At 42.2% G+C, this 18,793-nt stretch overlaps 2 protein-coding genes across 3 annotated transcripts in view; one reads left to right on the top strand and one right to left on the bottom strand.

Moving 5' to 3' along the window:
* Positions 1-6,261: 6,261 nt before the first annotated feature.
* Positions 6,262-8,296, top strand: LOC139369448 (cadherin-3-like). Its single transcript, XM_071108712.1, has 5 exons — positions 6,262-6,265; positions 6,591-6,771; positions 7,441-7,591; positions 7,694-8,124; positions 8,213-8,296. The coding sequence occupies exons 1-4, from the start codon at positions 6,262-6,264 to the stop codon at positions 7,853-7,855; spliced, it is 498 nt and encodes a 165-aa protein (XP_070964813.1). The 3' UTR covers positions 7,856-8,124; positions 8,213-8,296.
* A 3,668-nt stretch (positions 8,297-11,964) lies between these two features.
* Positions 11,965-18,793, bottom strand: part of LOC139371055 (guanine nucleotide-binding protein G(i) subunit alpha-2-like) — a 119,272-nt gene continuing 112,443 nt past the window's right edge. For both annotated transcript variants that reach the window (XM_071111099.1, XM_071111100.1), the window contains 5 exons: positions 15,505-15,633; positions 13,807-13,936; positions 13,495-13,648; positions 13,015-13,224; positions 11,965-12,857 (listed from right to left, as the gene is read on the bottom strand). In XM_071111099.1, coding sequence (XP_070967200.1) covers positions 13,034-13,224; positions 13,495-13,648; positions 13,807-13,936; positions 15,505-15,633 — 604 coding nt within the window. In that variant the 3' untranslated portion in view covers positions 11,965-12,857; positions 13,015-13,033. The remainder of the gene's footprint in view (positions 12,858-13,014; positions 13,225-13,494; positions 13,649-13,806; positions 13,937-15,504; positions 15,634-18,793) is intronic.

The raw sequence follows: 18,793 nt of genomic DNA, 5'->3' as shown, positions 1-18,793 counted from the left end.
ATGAAAATTAATGTGCTAATTTTGATGGCAGACATTTTTTAAAGAGCCAGGAAGATAACGTTTTCAAGGTCACATCCCTGCACATGTGATATCTTTGAAAAGTCCAGACTGTCCTCTCAAAGGGAAAATATGACTTAATACAGTGGCTTTTATATCCTCAGAGATACGGACCAAGAACTGATATCCACTAGAGAAGACCAAAATTAATTGCTGGGTCTCAGGAGACCAGAAATGCTTTAGGCATCTCTGCAGCCTGGTCTCATAGACTAGACATGACATAGTAAACGTAAATCCAGGACACTAAAATTAGTATGATATGTTACGTTTGGTATAGTTACATAAGACACAAGGTTACTTAAGGCAAAAACAACAGTTGGGTTGTTAGTCGGGTTGGGTGTATAAAGAGAACATCTAGCAACCCAAGGGTTGTGTGTTGGAATCTCATTACGGACAGCTTCATCTAATGATCTACTTTGCAACTACTTGCTACCTTTTAGATACTTTGCAACTACTTAGCATGATAGCTAACCCTTTAACCTAACTCCTAACCTCAACTCTAACCCTAACCCATAACCCCTAGCCTAGTTAACATTAGCGATAGCCACCTAGCTAACGGTAGCCACAACAAATTTGAATTCGTAACATATCATACATTTTGCTCATTGTACGATTTGCATTTCCTAACATATAGTACTAATTGAATTTCATAACATATCATACAAATTGCAATTCTTAACATATAATTTGAAATGGATGATGGACATCCAGAAATTAATACATACTATATGAAACATAGCATATCATGCTCATTGGAGTGTCCCAGATTTACATTTACTATGCTACATCTATCCCTGAGTTCAGGTTGGTCCCTGAGGTCACATGAGTTCAATTAGTCACAAGGATTAGTCTCTGGGAGAACCTTGCGGAACCAGCAATCCAAATGGGAAACAGTTAAATCTTTAAAATATGTGAGGCTGCATTGTGCTCTTGCTGATGATTTCTACTTGAAGGATTGCAAATATTTGACAGTCTGCCAGCAAACAGACTGGTCAAAATGAAATCAGCCCTGAAAACATTTTCAAATGTGCCCTATATTTTGGAGGCTCCAACAGAATGTCATCTACAGTATAAGTACATTAAATATCATACATGTAAGTGCTTTAAAGCACCAAGTTGACACAATAACAAATCATTTTCCATTCCCCTGTTTCGGTAAAAAGCTAAGGGATGGGGCTGGAGAAATGTAACCACTCTCAAATTCATAGACGGAGCTATGCAAGGACTGACCATCCATAATATTCAAATGATGGTTTTAACCATGTTTTCAGTCTGTATAGTGTTGGTTTACATGTCCTTTGTTTACAAACATTGGAGTAAAACAAGCTTATATTTTGGGTTCTGCAGATTGCCTCTTTAAGTATATTGTGCAGCAAATATTGCTGAAATGACAGATTCATTAAATATTTGAAAATTATAGCCCCTGAAGGTTGCCACAGGAATAGTATTGTATAGGTCCACATCTGTCGCCATCTAGTGGGATAGATGCTGTAATGTACAGAACGCCACGGAGCAGGAGATTATCATCTACTGTCAATGGGTCATCAGTACCCATTTGCAACATTCTTGTAATGTATTGTTATTCATGTCAGTGTTAAGGTGATCGATGTACAATTGTTCACTGTTAATTGGACAAATCCGCATTTGATAGTTTACTATTCATGTGCAGATGTACACATCTCATCCACCATGATGTGACCAGACTGTGTAGAATGCATCACACATGGCATGTCTCAACCTGCTTCTGCAACTTGTTGTTTTGGGGGGGGGAAGTGAGTAGTTTATTTAGTCCATACATATTTTCCCATACAGTGCAAAATCAAATATATAACCTCGTTCTCCAGATGCCTGACAACTCTGTCCGGTAATTGGTGTTTTACTAAGTAGACCTACTTCTAATGTGGCCTACTTAAACCAGCCCTAGCTTCCTCATTGACATCTTTATAGTGCCCATGGGGCTGATTTTATAATGATGTGGCATGTGTGTAGTATTGTGTCAGTGTGAATTAAGTCATTCACAAGATGTTCCCATCTTTGCTTTTAGGGTCTTTTGTGTGTTTTTGTGAAAGGGCCTCTGCTTTCTATAAAAGGGTCCCTCTTCATAATTGAATAATGTCTCTGTCCATTAACAACTGCACACCTCAATGATAAACCTTTCATAATAGCAGCTGTAAATGCCTCTGCCCATACATTTTGGATCAATTATGTCTGTTTTTATCTACATGCATTAGGCCTAAGTAATTACACTCTGCCTCTTTGAGTGGGTTTTTGACCATTACTGCATGATGACGGATTGAAATGTGAATTCATTTTAGGAACATCCAGGCGTGTCCTTCTCCCTGCTTGGTTTACAGAGCATATCTAATGTGTCAGTCAGTATACATGTGTTGCTATGTAGTTTTCACATGTTGCCCAGTCTCTTTACTCAATACAACATGTTATCAGTTCATTTTGACTTTAGGATCATAAATGTGTCAGGACCAGGCAGAGTTGATATGGTCATGTACTTTACATCCGAGGAGGGGTATGTTTGTTTGGTAACCAGGGCTGAAGAACACAGAACACACAGCCTCACTAACTCTACTAGGTCTTCCCAGTTCTACACAGTCCAGATAATCAGCTTTCCCAGTCAACGACACCAGCCTTAACCTCCAGCTATGGGTGTCTACAATCTCCTCCGTCTACTGCTCCCAACACCTTTTTTACAGCTTCACATTTTGACCGGTGAGTTCGTTAAGAACTAACTATCTTTGAAATCAAATTTCATTGGTCACATACACATGGTTAGCAGATGTTATTGCAAGTGTAGCGAAATGCTTGTAAAAGTTTCCTAAGGACTAGAAGCGAGGTAGCCCTCTCTGTCGACGCCATCTCACATCTTGCGTCAGTTGGAAGTATCGAGGAATGGGTACTCGGGCTGAAAATGTTGAAGTGTCTTGATGAATCTATTCCGATGGACAAGCTGTAGATGGACATCATAACTAAAAGCCCACCTTTCTCTATCAATTGAAAATAGGACTTCCAAAACAAGTTGAGACTATTACATTTTGTATATGTAGTGGAGATGTACCATGGAACCTGATTTTATACTGCCACAGTTGTACAATGTTGTGAAGTCAAAAGTCTGATGAGAGATACACTACAACCAAATCGATCAAGTGCTCTCATTAATTAATCTTATTCTGTGCTGTTCATGGTCCAAAGGAGCGTGTGTTTCCATAGCGACTGGTGAGTTACCTGTGTTTGTTGTCAGTAAAGGAGTTTGTGTCTAACTGTGTGTCTGCAGTGCTCCCCTGTGCACTGCTGTGTGCTAAAGCCATTGATCTTGTATTTCTAATACCATTGAATAAATATAGTTTATTAATCCCCATGTCTCGCTCTTTCTCCCTGTACAGTAGTCTATTACACCATGTATAATATGCCAGTATATCAGTAGCTATGCCCTACTACACTACATATTTATATTCAGTGCAGTGGTGTATTCTGGTACTGGTATTCCCTGTATTTAGCTCAATTCTTGTGTATTTTATTTTACTCCTTGTGTAAGTTACTATTTAATTTTGTATTATCTTTTAAACTCTGCATAATTGGGAAAGGTTTGTAAAACAAGTATTTCACTGTAAAGTCTACACCAGTTGTATTCGGCAGATGTGATAAATACAATGTGATTCGATTTGGGCAGGAGCTCTGATTGTTCTGTTTAGATTTTAGAGCCGCGCGGACTGTGCTGTGGCTCCCTCTAGGGTTCATAGGTCTCCCTGCCTCGGTGTCTGTATCGGAGAGCACCCGTCCCAGGAGTGTGGTGGTGGAGTTTCAGGTGCAGAGCTCCAGGCTTCTCCCCACAGTCAACATCCTCTCTGTCAACCCAGAGTTAGCAGTGTTTGAGACGCCCATCGTCAACCCTACTAACGTCTCTGGTATCTTCAATGTCCAGGTCGGAACAGCCAATTTTGTCAAATATCAGTTCTCAAGCATCTTTATTCTCATCTGCTTTTTATACTGATGAAGACGTAATTTTAAAAAAAACATTCTAACCTAACCCCAGCTTCATGTCCACAGCCCGGCTCAACCCTAGTCTCAACCCTAACCCTAGCTTCATGTCCACATCCCGGCTCAACCCTAGTCTCAACCCTAACCCCAGCTTCATGTCCACAGCCCGGCTCAACTATAGTCTCAACCCTAACCCCAGCTTCATATCCACAGCCCGGCTCAACCCTAGTCTCAACCCTAACCCCAGCTTCATGTCCACAGCCCGGCTCAACCCTAGTCTCAACCCTAACCCTAGCTTCATGTCCACATCCCAGCTCAACCATAACCCTAGCCTCAACTACAACTACAACCCTAAGCCTCGACCACAACAACAACCCTAGCCTCAACTACAACCCTAAGCCTCGACCACAACAATAACCCTAGCCTCAACTACAACTACAACCCTAAGCCTCGACCACAACAATAACCCTTGCCTTACTACAACTACAACCCCAATCCTCAACCACAACCATAACTCTAGGGTTATGTCCAGATCACAGTTCAACCCTAACCTCTGTTTTGCACGTGAACAAATGAGACATTAGTAAAGATACATGTTTTGCATCTAATATTGTGTACATGTGTAGATAGTGTTGAGCGGTTCTCTGGACTATGAGAAGGCCAGCATGGTGAGTGTTCGTCTGGGCCTGGTCACCTCATCAGGCCGTGCAGAGCAGACCTTCCATATCAGAGTGGTGGATGAGAACAACACACCACAGTGTGAACCTCTGCTCCAGCTGCCTGGTAACACAACCTCACCTCAACCACTACACATACATTAAACACGGTTTACAAGGCTATTACATGTTTATTACGATGTTATTACAATGTTATAAGGTCAGTGTATTGATCGAGGGACGTTGTAATGAGTAGATGGTCTGATGAGTGTTTGTGTACAGGAGTTGAGGTTCATGTCCCAGAGAACCTTCCTGTTCCTGTGACTCTCTACACTGTCCTGGCCTCCGACGCAGACCGCAATGACACACTCTCTGTAATAAACACACTACCTCCTCATGACTTTCTGATCTCAACTGTATTACTGTACCAAGACATTGCCTAATCCTATTCAGTGTAGGTTTAGACCGAGTGTTGTTACCCGTTCAGGTTTGTGGGTTTGTGTTGCAGTTCTCTATCAGTCAGGTCTTGCCCAACTCCTCCAAAGGACAGTTCCACATCAGTGGAGGCGGCAGCATCCTCTCAAGCCAACCATTTGATTACCACACAGGACCAAGGGTGAGGGTGTGATATTATGTATACCTTTATGTATAAATACATGTTTTAGAAGTTTGTTTTATCAGAATGATTTCCTCCTCGTGTGATGCTGTTGAACAGGAGTTGATGCTGTCTGTGGTTGTGAGAGACAAACAAGGGGCTAACTGTACTGGGACAGTCAGGATCAAGGTGCTGAAAGTCTACAACCCTCCTCTGGTTCTGCTGTGAGTTCAACAGAATGATGCCTTGCCTTCGTAATGTTTATCTATCACTCCCAGTCCAAAGAGGTCTCATTTATAGGGTTTATGATACAATAGTGTTTATCAGATTTAAATGTTAAAAGTGTGGTTAACCCAGTTCTCTTGTCAGTCTTGTTTCCCAGAATGTGTCCATCTTTGAGAACCAAGGACCCGAGGATATTGTAGCTACTGTCAGAGCTAACCTCACCATCCCTGATGTACTCTACACTTTTGTGAAAGATTATCCCCATTTCAAGATTGGTAGAGGTTTGGATTTTCTAATTCTTATCTCACCAATATTATGTGATGAAAATCAATGTTTTTATAATATCCTCTATGCATTGAAATGCATAAATGGCTGAATCATAATTTCAGATTTCAACTTTTTCTTTGCGTAAATCCTCATCAGTGAAAAATGATCTGTTCCCTGTGTACATTTAATTCTGAGGAAACTACTACTAAATATCACTTAAATTGGTACAGGACTCTCACTGGTGCAACAAATATAGCCTCAAAATATGTTAATGAGTGAGAAACAACAATACCATGCACCCACTGGTGTTCAAAAGGTTTTTGGCGCTCCAAAAATTAGGTATGATATTATATTCTGAACTACAGTAAATTACTGGCAGCAATTGGTTACTGTAGAATTTCAGGACATTGTTTGTAGAATTCCGAAAATACAGTATTTACTTTATCCTGTGGTGGTACAGCATTCTCACTCATGGGTGCAACAAATATAGCCCCTTACAAGGCACGCCTTAATATATTAATGAGTCAGAGACTCGTTGCCCGCTCGCATTTTCCCACAATGCACCATCATTAATACTGTAAACACTGGTGTTTTACTGTGCATTTTACAGTATTTTACTGTTGAAATTACATAAAGGCCTTACAATGTGCTGTAAAACAAATGTATGGTATTTTACTGTGCATTCAACGGTAATCTACTGTTTATACAGTGTCATTTGGTCGATTAATACATCTGCTAACAGTGAAGGATTTGCCCCCGAAGTGTTGAACTGTCTCTCTTCCTGTCTCTTATCCTATCAGAGGACGGTGTCATCAGAACAGCCTATAACCTGGACCTGGAGGCGGAGCGGGCCCTGGCCCACAGTGTTCTATTGGTCAGAGCCTACAGCGTGGCAGTGGAACGCTCCGCTACCGCCACGGTCACTGTCAACGTTTTGGATGTCAATGAGTTCCCACCCTTCTGCTCCCCCTCAGTGTTTGTGTAAGTAACAGGACTCTACTGGATCACTGGGCACCTGACTAAAATCAGCCCTATATGTATATCTTTGATAGATTACATCAAGGACATCATGTAATCAATAGGTCATGTCTATGGCCAGGAGTTTTCCATGACCACGTTACCATGACTATAACTCCTAGAACTGGGGTCCAGACCACAGTGTCCTAAAGCCTGATTCACGGGGGGGATTGGCATCGAGAGGATATAGAGATGTACAGTGTTAGAGTAATGGTGGTCATTAGGACAAGACAAGCATCATTAAGATGCAGTCTCCTTCATTACAAATGAATGACCACCCAGTCTGTATGACCTACTTCACACCCACTATCATTATCACTACAGCCTATTTATGAATGATGATATGCATTATTGGACAGAGGTTGGAGATAATTGGGTCTGAATTACTGCTTTTAATCAGTGCAGAGAAATCCCATTTGGGTCTGGGATAAGGCTCTTATGCAGTGTGTGACGTTAATTATTCTTATACATATTAGCTCAAATAAAACAGATGTTTATAGAAATGTAGTCTAATAATCCAATTGAATTTAAACAGTTCAATAATTTCACCTTTTCCGTAAATGGTTTTGAAAATGCAAATAGAACAGCAGTTTGCCAGATTGAACACAGACCGTGTGTCCTGTTGTGTTGTAGGCTGGAGGTGTCAGAGACCATTGAGGTGGGCAGCAGCCTGGGCTCATTGACCTGTGTTGACATTGACGTCAGTAACCAGAGTGTGTCTCTCACACTCGTCGATAACAGATTATCACTGCTCAAATTCCGCCTCAAAGACGGACAGCTCCAGGTAACCATGATAATGACTTAACAATGCATAATATTTGATGTACTATTACTATTCGAGTGGATGTCTTGATGAAGTCAGGGCTCAATTCAATCTGTCTGCCAGGTTAACAACACTCTGAACTATGACTCTGCTGAGATGGCCACCAATAACTTCCAGTATGAGGCCACCATCTTGGCTACGGACACAGGCACCCCTCCTCTCACGTGTCAGTTCACTTTGTGTTGTTCCCTGTGTGTGTCATGTATACAGTACACCATCATCTAATATATGTGGCAGTTTACGTCGAAGTTATAGGGTGGCAGTGTAACACCGTTTCTCTCCGTATCCAGCCCAGGTGCGTGTGCTGGTCAGTGTGACCCCAGTCAATGAACATGATCCAGTGTTTCAGACGTTGTTCTTCAGTGTCCCAGAGGGCACCAGGCCTGGTACGGCAGTGGGGACGGTGGTGGCCAGAGACACAGACTGGCCCTTTGACAACATCCGCTACTCAATCACTACAGGAGACACCATGTTCACTATTGACTCAGAGGGAGGTGAGGCTACAGCTGAGCACACAGGGATCAGCTTAAGATTCTTAGTTAACATTTAACATCCATAAATATGTTGCATCTCTCTCTCCAGGGGATCTGTATCTGGGCGGAGAGCTGGACTTTGAGGAGCAGCAGGTGTATGTAGTGGGGGTTCAGGCTGAGGATTATGAGCAGGATATGGACCGTACCAACCGCAAGAGAAGAACAGTGGACATCACTGTACAAGTGGAGGTGAGGAATGGACAGAGAGCTAAAGCACCATTGTACATGTATCTAGTACAGGATAACAGAGTACATACTTTCAGATATTTATCCATATAATACCATAGATTAAAAATGGTTTTGGATGTAAATTGTGAAAACTAATGATTACTGTGTATCCATTCCATCCTCTCTCTTCTCTGTCAGAATGTGAATGATAATGCTCCAGTGTGTGACCCAATCTCCTATGAGTCCACCATCTTCTCCACCTTGTCTAATAAACTCCCCATCCTCTCACTCAGCTGCGCTGATGCAGACAGCGACAGACTAACAGCTACCATCACTAACGGTACACAGTGTGTGTGTGTAACTGAGTATATGTTTCAGTTTACACCAAAATTCCCCAGCACACTCTCAGGCTAAGTCAGCTAAAGATTTGCTGTTAAAAGTATGTTTGCATATCTGAGCACGTGTGATTTCATTCACGACAGGTGCTGCAGTGGACCGGTTTCTGATGACCGGGTTGAGTCTCGTCTCCAAAAACATGTTCTCCTACGTGGTGGATGGGATTTATGACCGCACCATGTTTGAAGTCACCATCTCTGTGTCGGATGGCAGGCATCACACTGAGGCTGTGGCCTACATCTACGTAGTTCCCTGGACCACTACTGTTCCTACTACTACTACTACTACTACCACCACTACAGTAAGATCAGCCTTGTAGAGACATGGTACAAACCACTATAACACAGCTACTGCATATGAAGGAAAACCTTTTACAACAGGAGGCCCATAAGAGACTGTATCATATCTTTGCTGTCCCTCTAGGCTAAACCTCCACAGGTGGTCACAGTGATGTCAGACTACTGGGATCCAGAGCCTTGGTTTGTTGCTGTGGTGACGGTTACCGGCGTCCTGCTCCTGCTGGTCACAAGTCTGCTCATCTGGGCCATTCTGAGCCGGTGATTCCCCCCCCCTCCTCCCCCCGCACACACTGACCACCTAAAAATAAGTCTGATCAGATGATGTCGAGCAAGGTTGCATAACTCTGGTCCTTGACAACCTCTGTTCAGTTAATCCGCTCACTGTAGAGTTTACAAGATCTGCTCTCCCATGGATGCAGCAGGGTTTTCAGCAGGAGTTAGGTTATTGTAACAGTCCATAATAGGAATTTTATGTTTATGCCTGCAGCGTCTATGGTTGGGGACCAAAAGATGAGCCTGAACCTCCATCAAATAAGACGTGAGTGCCATTACAGAACCAAGTTTTGAATTATAAGCCATTATTAATTGTTAAACATTTTACCACTAACTCACAACGTACTGTGTAATGTTATCTGAGCAGGGAAGAGATCGGCAAAATGAACACAGAAGTGAGTCAAAATGGGGCCAGTGAAAATGACCAGGCAAGTTGGATCAATGGTTTCCAATTGCATCCTGCTGAGAATAAATATGTGAAACAGCATGGGTTTACCTTTGAATGTGTTTCTCCAAGGCCTCACTAGATGGCAGCCTCAGTCTGACTAAAGTCAGCATACAAGACAACCTGATGGTAGGTGTCCATTGCCTATGGAAAACTCTATGGGTTACAGTCAGCATTGGGTCCAGGCTTAATAGAGATTTAACCGGTCATTTCTGTTCTCTCAGAGGTTTGATGGGAAGGCACAAGATCCAGGTAAGGGCTTACAAACCACCAACATGTTCCAATATTCATATTAAGCTAAACATCTTCTGCAATTTATCAAAGCATATTAATTAATCCAACGTTTTCAGGTTCAGGCCTAAAATGTGAGTAAATGTAAAGTAATTGGAAAACATGGTTTTTTTGTTAGTTTCAGGGCGCAGTTACCTGTTCAACTCTTCCACTGGTGAACGGCGTTGGTTGTAGGGGACGTCCAGTCTTAAATCAGTGCAGGTTGTTGATGGTATGTGCTGTTTATACCATCTGGAGCTGAAGAGGATTCATATGATGTGGATTAATAGTATGTGGATTCATATGATGTGGATTCATAGTATGTGGATTAATATGATGTGGATTAATAGTATGTGGATTCATATGATGTGGATTAATAGTATGTGGATTCATATGATGTGGATTCATAGTTTGTGGATTCATAGTATGTGCGCAATCAGGCATTTTAGCATAATTGTGATTTCAATTACAGGTCGATTTGAAGTTTGTAAGAGTGATATTTTAAAAGGTACTATTTAATACATAATCATGCAGACCTGCTGTGTTGGAGGCTACTCCTTAATTACTATTCCTGTGTGTGTACTCATGTAGTTCAGCATCAACAACAGTATACCTTATATATACACAGAAGTATGTGGACACCCCTTCAAATGAGTAGATGTGGCTATTTCAGCCACACCCGTTGCTGATTGGTGTATAAAATCTAGCAAACAGCCATGCAATGTCCATGGACAAAGATTGGCAGTAGCATGGCCTTACTGAAGAGCTAAGTGACTTTTAATGTGGCACTGTCATAGGATGCCACCTTTCCAACAAGTCAGTTCATCAAATGTTTCCCCTGCTAGAGCTACTGTAAGTGCTGTTATTGTAAAATGGAAATGTCTAGGAGCAACAACGGCTCAGCCGCAAAGTGGTAGACCACACAAGCTCAAAGAACAGGACCGCTGAATGCTGAAGCACGTATAAATAGTCAATCCTCGGTTGCAACATTCATTACTGAGTTCCAAACGGCCTCTGGAAGCAACATCAGCACAATAACTGTTTGTCGGGAGCTTCATGAAATGAGTTTCCATGGCCGAGCAGTCACACAAAAGTCTAAAATTACCATGCATAATGCCAAGCATCGGCTGGAGTGGTGTAAAGCTCACCACATTTAGACTCTTGAGCGGTGGAAACACGTTCTCTGGAGTGACGATTCACTCTTCACCATCTGGCAGTCCGACGGACAAATCTGGGTTTGGCGGATGCCAGGAGAACTCTACCTGCTCCAATGCATAGTGCCAACTGTAAAGATTGGTGGAAGAGGAATAATGATCTGGGGCTGTTTTTCATGGTTCGGGCTAGTCCCATTAGTTAAAGTGAAGAGAAATCTTTGCTACAGCACACAATCACATTCTAGAAGATTCTGTGCTTCCAAATTTGTGGCAACAGTTTGTTTCAGCATGACAATGTCCCCATGCACAAAGCAAGGTCCATACAGAAATAATTTGTTGAGATCAGTGTGGAAGAACTTGACTGGCCAGCACAGAGCCCTAACCTCAACCCCATCAAACACCTTTGGGATGAATAGGAACGCCGACTGTGAGTCAGGCCTAATCGCCCAACATCAGTGCCGAACCTCACTAATGGCTCGTGGCTGAATGAAAGCAAGTCCCCACAGCAATGTTCCAACATGTAGTGGAAAGCCTTCCCAGAAGAGTGGAGGCTGTTATAGTAGCAAAGGGGGACCAACTCCATGTTAATGCCCATGATTTTTAAATGAGATTATCTTTTGGTCATGTAGTGTACGTTGTTTTGTCTAACGTGTGGAATAAAAGTTTGTTTTGGTTTTATTACACCAACAGCTCTAACCTGATTTGAATGAAATTATCTGTTGTGTTCTATGAAAAACCTGTCCATTAGTATGTGAAAATGACCTAAATAATGTGTAGGAAAACACAAAAGCAAGTAAATCAGATGATCTTTATTTTTATTTAAATTAAATCATTATATAAGACTTTCAAAGCATTTTAATATTGACCAAAAAACTAACCTTTTCCCAATTAGATTTTGTCTTTCCTCAATCACTATTTATCGTTAAGATGGTGTGAGAAAAATGGAAGAAAAATGTAGGCATACAGTCGGTCAAACAGTACTGATAAAAGCATATCTATGAATCGGCTGTAAACTTAAGTGAAGGCACAAACATACTGCAAAAGACATGGAATTGGTATTATAAAAAAATAATGTTAGGTACATACATACTTTAAATCAGTTAGAATTTTTGCCATTCCTTCCCCTGGTTGTGAAGGTTTTTTTGTTTGACTTTTTAATATTTTTATTTAGACTTTGTAAAAGGAATGTTAAGATATTCTGTGCAGATTACAGAGCGAATATATTTGCCATCTCGAGTCATGCAGGAAAAATATGCGGTTTGGCTATGAATGAGGAACATATGTAAACATGATAAAAAAGCACTTCCTTTTTCCATTCATAATCTCTATCCATGCACGTTCTTCTTTTACAAAATAAGCTTTATGCGATTAAAAGTTTAATAGAATTTGCACTGCACATCAGATTTTCTAAAGTAAAATGAACGCATTTATATAAAAAACCTTTTCCAATGCCTCTAATAATTGAAAATAAACTAAGAAAAAAAACGAATAACAAATGTTTGATTTGTGGTCTTAGCCCAAAGAGTTAACAATACGAGCAACTGGATCAGCAATCGTTGAAATTCTGCAATGCTTTCCGAGTTCTCAGTCTCTTAGGTGCCTTTAACAAAAGCAGAGCAAAGCAGAAATCGTGGTGGGCCAGTGCATTCCTTCACAACGTTTTTCTTCCAAACTTCCTTATAGTCAGAGCTGTTCAAGTAATCGGAGGGAACACAGAGAGAGGGAGAGGTTAATGCATCCAAAGTTAACCTTGAAGTTTTCATTCAAAACACATTAACTAGCTGGTTTCTGTGCATTTATGAACAGATCCCAGTGTGTGCTTTATTGTACATATGTAGAAGCTGACCTTGACGATTTCTCAGGCTCTAGAAGAGACCACAGTCCTTCAGGTTGTTCTTGATGATGACGTCGGTGACAGCGTCGAAGACAAACTGAACGTTCTTGGTGTCGGTGGCTTGGGTGAAGTGGCTGTAGATCTCCTTGGTGTCCTTCTTCTTGTTCAGATCCTCAAACTTGGTCTGGATGTAGGCCTGCGCCTCCTCAAATTTGTTGGGACCTGGGCATAGGAGAGGAGGTTAAGAGGATTGTTGTGCCCATAGAATTTGAATGGTTGTGCTACTGAGTGTATGCGTCAGGAGAAAACTAGTATCAGGTGGAGAAGTTGATCTGTTCTACTGATGGGATTCATGGGGTTGTTGCCACTAGACTCCTTTTACTGGTAAAAACGACACCTCCTAGCCTGACATGAGAATTTCAGCGTAAAGCACTGCCAACTACAAGAGAACATGGAACATTCAGGGGATTCCAAGTTGTGTTGTGGTCTTACCAGAGTACTCTGGGAAGCAAATGGTCAGGGGGCTGTGTGTGATCTTCTCCTCAAACAGATCCTTCTTGTTGAGGAACAGGATGATGGAGGTCTCTGTGAACCACTTGTTGTTGCAGATGGAGTCAAACAGCTTCATGCTCTCATGCATACGGTTCTAAAGGGAGAGGGAGAGAATGAAAACAAAACATGATTTAATTCCAGTTGATCAAGACACCTCAAAATGAATGTGAGGTAATTTCCTTTAGAAATAAAACTGCATTAAAATGGATAAGAGATCCAGTCAGTGGTACTTAAAACAATCTCCTGCCTCACCATCTCCTCATCCTCAGCCAGCACCAGATCGTAGGCACTCATGGCCACACAGAAGATGATGGCTGTAACTCCCTCAAAGCAGTGGATCCACTTCTTTCTCTCGGAACGCTGACCGCCCACGTCAAACATTCTGTAGGAACACAAGCAGCCAGTGAGGGTCACCCTTTTACTGCCGTTTACTAGTGGTACTGTACTGTATGCCAAGCACCAACTCCCAGAACAACCTCTAGTCTAACCCTATATCTCATTTGATGAGTGCAGATTGTGAAGAAGTGGAAAGGTGTAAACAATATGATGCTGGCTCCACAGATTCATGGGCTTATGAGATTTCCCCAATGTTTTTTTTTTAACACCTATCCACTCTTTTGGGTCTGGAAACAGAGGGGAGGTTTTCTGCAGGGCCATTCATGTCCTCTGTATTGGGATCCATAATTACACTAATGAGAGGGAAGCACCATGATGATGTGACATTCCTGGAGGAGCCCTCACATTCCATTATACCAGGATAGGTACAGAGAAGGGAGGCCTGAGGGTCTCTCTGTACTCGTAGCACATTCGCTGCACAGAGCATGCCATTTTCCCTGGCATTTTGTCGCCATTTTTGTACAGTGCAGTTGCCGTGGTTACAGGACAGATGGGGCTGAGGCGCTGAGGGAGCGGATATGGGTTTGTTTGTTTGTTGCCACGATGTATCTCCGCATGACTTCTTCATGAGGACATAGCAAACCGACCGGGCACATGGGCGAAATGAGAAGATGCCCGCTGTGGAAGTGCCAGTCTCGGCTGTGGTGCCCGTTTAATCACCACCACAAGGGAGGTTGCGTTTGAAAATAGACAATAGGAGGAAATGCAGAGACAGTGGCATGGAAGTCTTGTTTGGCAGATACCAGACAGACTGTCAGATAATTTTTTGTACTGTCAGCCCTGCTAGAAATTCTGCTGATATTTGCGTGAATTTCATATGTAATGGAGTGCTGCGATGCTATGTGTTAGTAGGTTGTGTAAGCCTGCAAACACATAGGGCTGTAATATTCAGGGATGTAATGAGTAGTGCTCACCTCAACAGGGCTCTCATCAGCTCTAATATCACTCACTGTAGCCTGATTCCACCAGCCCAGCTAAACACTAGCTAACACTGCTGCAGGGCATGTTATTTGTGTGGGGTTGTTGGTGGTGTACAAATAGATGTCTATGTATGTAGAGTATTCCCACATTCAAATGAACACAGATTTTGGAAGCCACTGCCATTGAACACATAAACCAGCCTGCAAACAGCCATGCAACCGGCCAGTCCATCAGTTTTTCACACAACTTCCCCACCATACACACAAACTGACACACACAGAGAACCAGACCAGATCAGTCAGCTGGAAATTGCCTTTTCAAAGTAACAACCAGACAAGATGGTGCCTTGGCGTGAAGAACAAAGACAGAGGAAAGAAACAGAGGTTCCTTTGCGTTTGGGCAGTGGTGCGGGCAGTGGGTTCAAAATGAACCAGATCCTGAAGCTAACTTATGAGGCAGGATCAGGTTACCCATCTCACATTCACTATCAACAGACAGAAACTAAATCACTGCTTTCTGCTAGAACAATACTTATCAGAATATGAAGGAGGAACCGTTGATTCACAATAGGGAACTGGTGCACCGACACACAAGCAAGCGCACACACACCAGGGAAGTCAGTGGTCCACTCACTTAAAGTGTAGGTCTTTGAAGGTGAAGTGTGTCTCCACAATGCCAGTGGTCTTCACTCTGGTCCGCAGCACATCCTGCTGGGTGGGGATGTAGTCTGCTTTGGCTATCCTCTCCAGGTCATTCAGGTAGCTGACAGGGACAACACACTCGGGTCAGAATACAGACACAGCTGTCAGATTAAACACTAGGAGGACTTTCACCAAGTCTAGGGTCAGAGGATTTCAGGCATCTAACTCTCCACCACTGGTTATGACCACATTTTTAAATGGTATTGGTGCAATCTGTTTATTTACCCCCATCAATATAAACTCATCACTTAACAAGTACACACAAAGTAGATAAGAAGACCTATCACCACAAGTCTGAAGTGTCCTCTCAATGTTAGATACAATCCGCATCAGCACTCAAATCTGCCAGGAGACTCCGACAGCCTGACTCTTAACCCATTTACACACACATACAGATGACAGTGGTATTAGATCATTGGGAAACCATCTGATCTGCCTGTTGAGAGGGAAAACTATTGTGTCAGAGCACTGTCCAGCCTGGTCTCAGACGATTTTGGTATTTTATTAGGATCCCCATTAGCTGTTGCAAAAGCAGCAGCTACTTTCCTGGGGTACACACAATACATGAAACATAATACAGAACATCAAGACAAGAACAGCTACGTAAAGAGGACAGAACTACGTACATAAAAAAAGGCACATGTAGCCTACACAGCAATGCATACACACAAACTCTCGGTCAAATAAGGGAGAGGCGTTGCGCCACGAGTGTTGCTTATCTGTTTTTTGAAACCAGATTTGTTGTTTATTTGAGCAATATAAGATGGAAGGAAGTTCCATGCAATAAGGGCTCTATATAATACTATACTCTTTCTTGAATTTGTTCTGGATTTGGGGACTGAATAGACCCCTGGTGGCATGTCTGGTGGGATAAGTGTATGTCAGAGCTGTGTGTAAGTTTATTACTGTATGCAAACTATTTGGGATTTAAAACATTTTCAGAAACAAGAAGTCATGCAGTCAGTCTCTCCTCAACTCTTGACCAAGAGAGACTGGCATACATAGTATTTATATCAGCCCCCTGATTACAATTAAGAGCAAAACTTGCCGCTTTGTTCTGGTCCAGCTGCAGCTTAACTAGGTATTTCCTTGCAGCACTGGACCACACGACCTGACAATAATCAGAATTAGACAAAACTAGAACCAGCAGAACTTTTTGGAGTGTGGTGTCAAAAAAGCAGAGAATCTTTATATTACGTCCAGACCTCTCCCCATCTTTATAACCATTGAATCCATATATGTTTTGACCATGACAGTTTACAATCTAAGGTAACACCAAGTAATTTAGTCTCCTCAACTTGTTCAACAGCCACACCATTCATTACCAGATTCAGCTGATGTCTAGCGCTTAAGGAATGATTTGTACCAAATACAATGCGATTCATTTTAGAGATGTTCAGGACCAATTTATTACTGGTCACCCACTCCAAAACAAACTGCAACTCTTTGTTAAGGGTTATAGTGACTTTATTAGCGGTGGTTGCTGATGCGTATATGGTTGAATCATCAGCATACATTGACACACATGCTTTGTTCAATGCCAGTGGCAGGTTAACAATTGAAAATAGTAGAGGGCCTAGAGAGCTGCCCTGCGATACACCACACTTTACATGTTTGACATTAGAGAAGCTTCCATTAAAGAAAACCCTTTGAGTTCAACAGGACAATGACTCAACACCTCCAAGCTGCGTAAGGGCTATTTGACCAAGAAGGAGAGTGATGAAGTGCTGCATCAGATGACCTGGCCTCCACAAACACCCAACCTCAACCCAATTGAGATGGTTTGGGATGAGTTGGACCGCAGAGTGAAGGAAAAGCAGCCAACAAGTGCTCAGCATGTGGGAACTACTTCAAGACTGTTGGAAAAGCATTCCAGGTGAATCTGGTTGAGAATACCAAGAGTGTGCAAAGCTATCAAAGTAGCCACCCTTTGCCTTGAAGAATCTAAAATATGTTTTGATTTGTAAAACACTTTTTTTGGTTACTACATGATTCCATACGTGCCATTTCATAGTTTTGATGTCTTCACTATTATTCTACAATGTAGAAACTAGTACAAATAAAGAAAAACCCTTGAATGAGTAGGTGTGTCCAAACTTTTGACTGGTACTGTACGTATTGCAAATTCATAATATATTGTACAAATTACAATTCGTAACATATCATATAGAATTAGATGATGGACATCCACAAATTAACACATACCATATACCAAATGATCATATAATACTAATTTGAGTGTCCTGGATTTCCATTTACTATGTTAAGTCTACCCAAGTCCAGGTTGTAGCGTCAGATTCCTCATGTTGCATCAGCCAGACAGCCAGGAGTTAATTGAATGATTTCATTAATTGGGATCTTCATGGCAACGGAGCTTTGTTTATCTGTTCATTTACTTAGCAGTAGTGGCCCTGTGATGTAATTTTAATAGCACAGTTCTTGGCCCTCTGAGGATGATTGACTCCTATATCTGAATGTTGGAGATAGACGCTGGGAGGCTGGGCCTAGCGGGCTTCATATTTAAGATCAAATAAATGGCTCACCCACCCAGTGGCCAGTTTAGGTACACAATCACGTTCAAGAAAATGGTAATGTGGACGTGGCTTGCTATATAAAGCAGGCAGACAGGCAGAGCCATTTGGTTATGGTTCGATTGAACATTAGAATGGGAAAAAACAAGTGACTTAAGTGGTATGATTGTCGGGTTCCAGGATCTCAGAAACGGGCATCCTGGGCTTTTCACGCGATGACAGTATAGGTTGTACTGAGAATGGTGAAACAAAAAAAACATCCAGTCAGAGGCAGTCCTGTGGGTGAAAACAGCTCATTGGCAAGAATTGCGCAAACTAACAGGCGGGCCACAAACAGGCAAATAACGGCGCAGTACAACAGTGGTGTGCAGAACGGAAACTCAGAATGCACAACTCGTTGGTCCTTGTCACGGATGGGCTATTGCAGCAGACGACCACACCGGGTTCCACTCCTACCCGCTAAAAACAAGATGAAAAACATAGCCTGGTTCGACGAATCCTGGTTCCTGTTGCGTCATGCTGATGGCAGAGTCAGGATTTGGCGTAAGCAGCATAAGTCCATGGCCTCATCATCCTGGGTGTCAATGGTACAGGCTGGTGGTGGTGTAATGGTGTGGGGAATGTTTTCCTGGCACACGTTACGTCCCTTGATACCAACTGACTGAATTTAATATTAAGTGCCGTACGTTT

The sequence above is a fragment of the Oncorhynchus clarkii genome, chromosome 17 (assembly GCF_045791955.1).
Source record: "Oncorhynchus clarkii lewisi isolate Uvic-CL-2024 chromosome 17, UVic_Ocla_1.0, whole genome shotgun sequence".
Lineage (NCBI taxonomy): Eukaryota > Metazoa > Chordata > Actinopteri > Salmoniformes > Salmonidae > Oncorhynchus > Oncorhynchus clarkii.
This window is presented reverse-complemented; position numbering and strand designations above follow the sequence as displayed.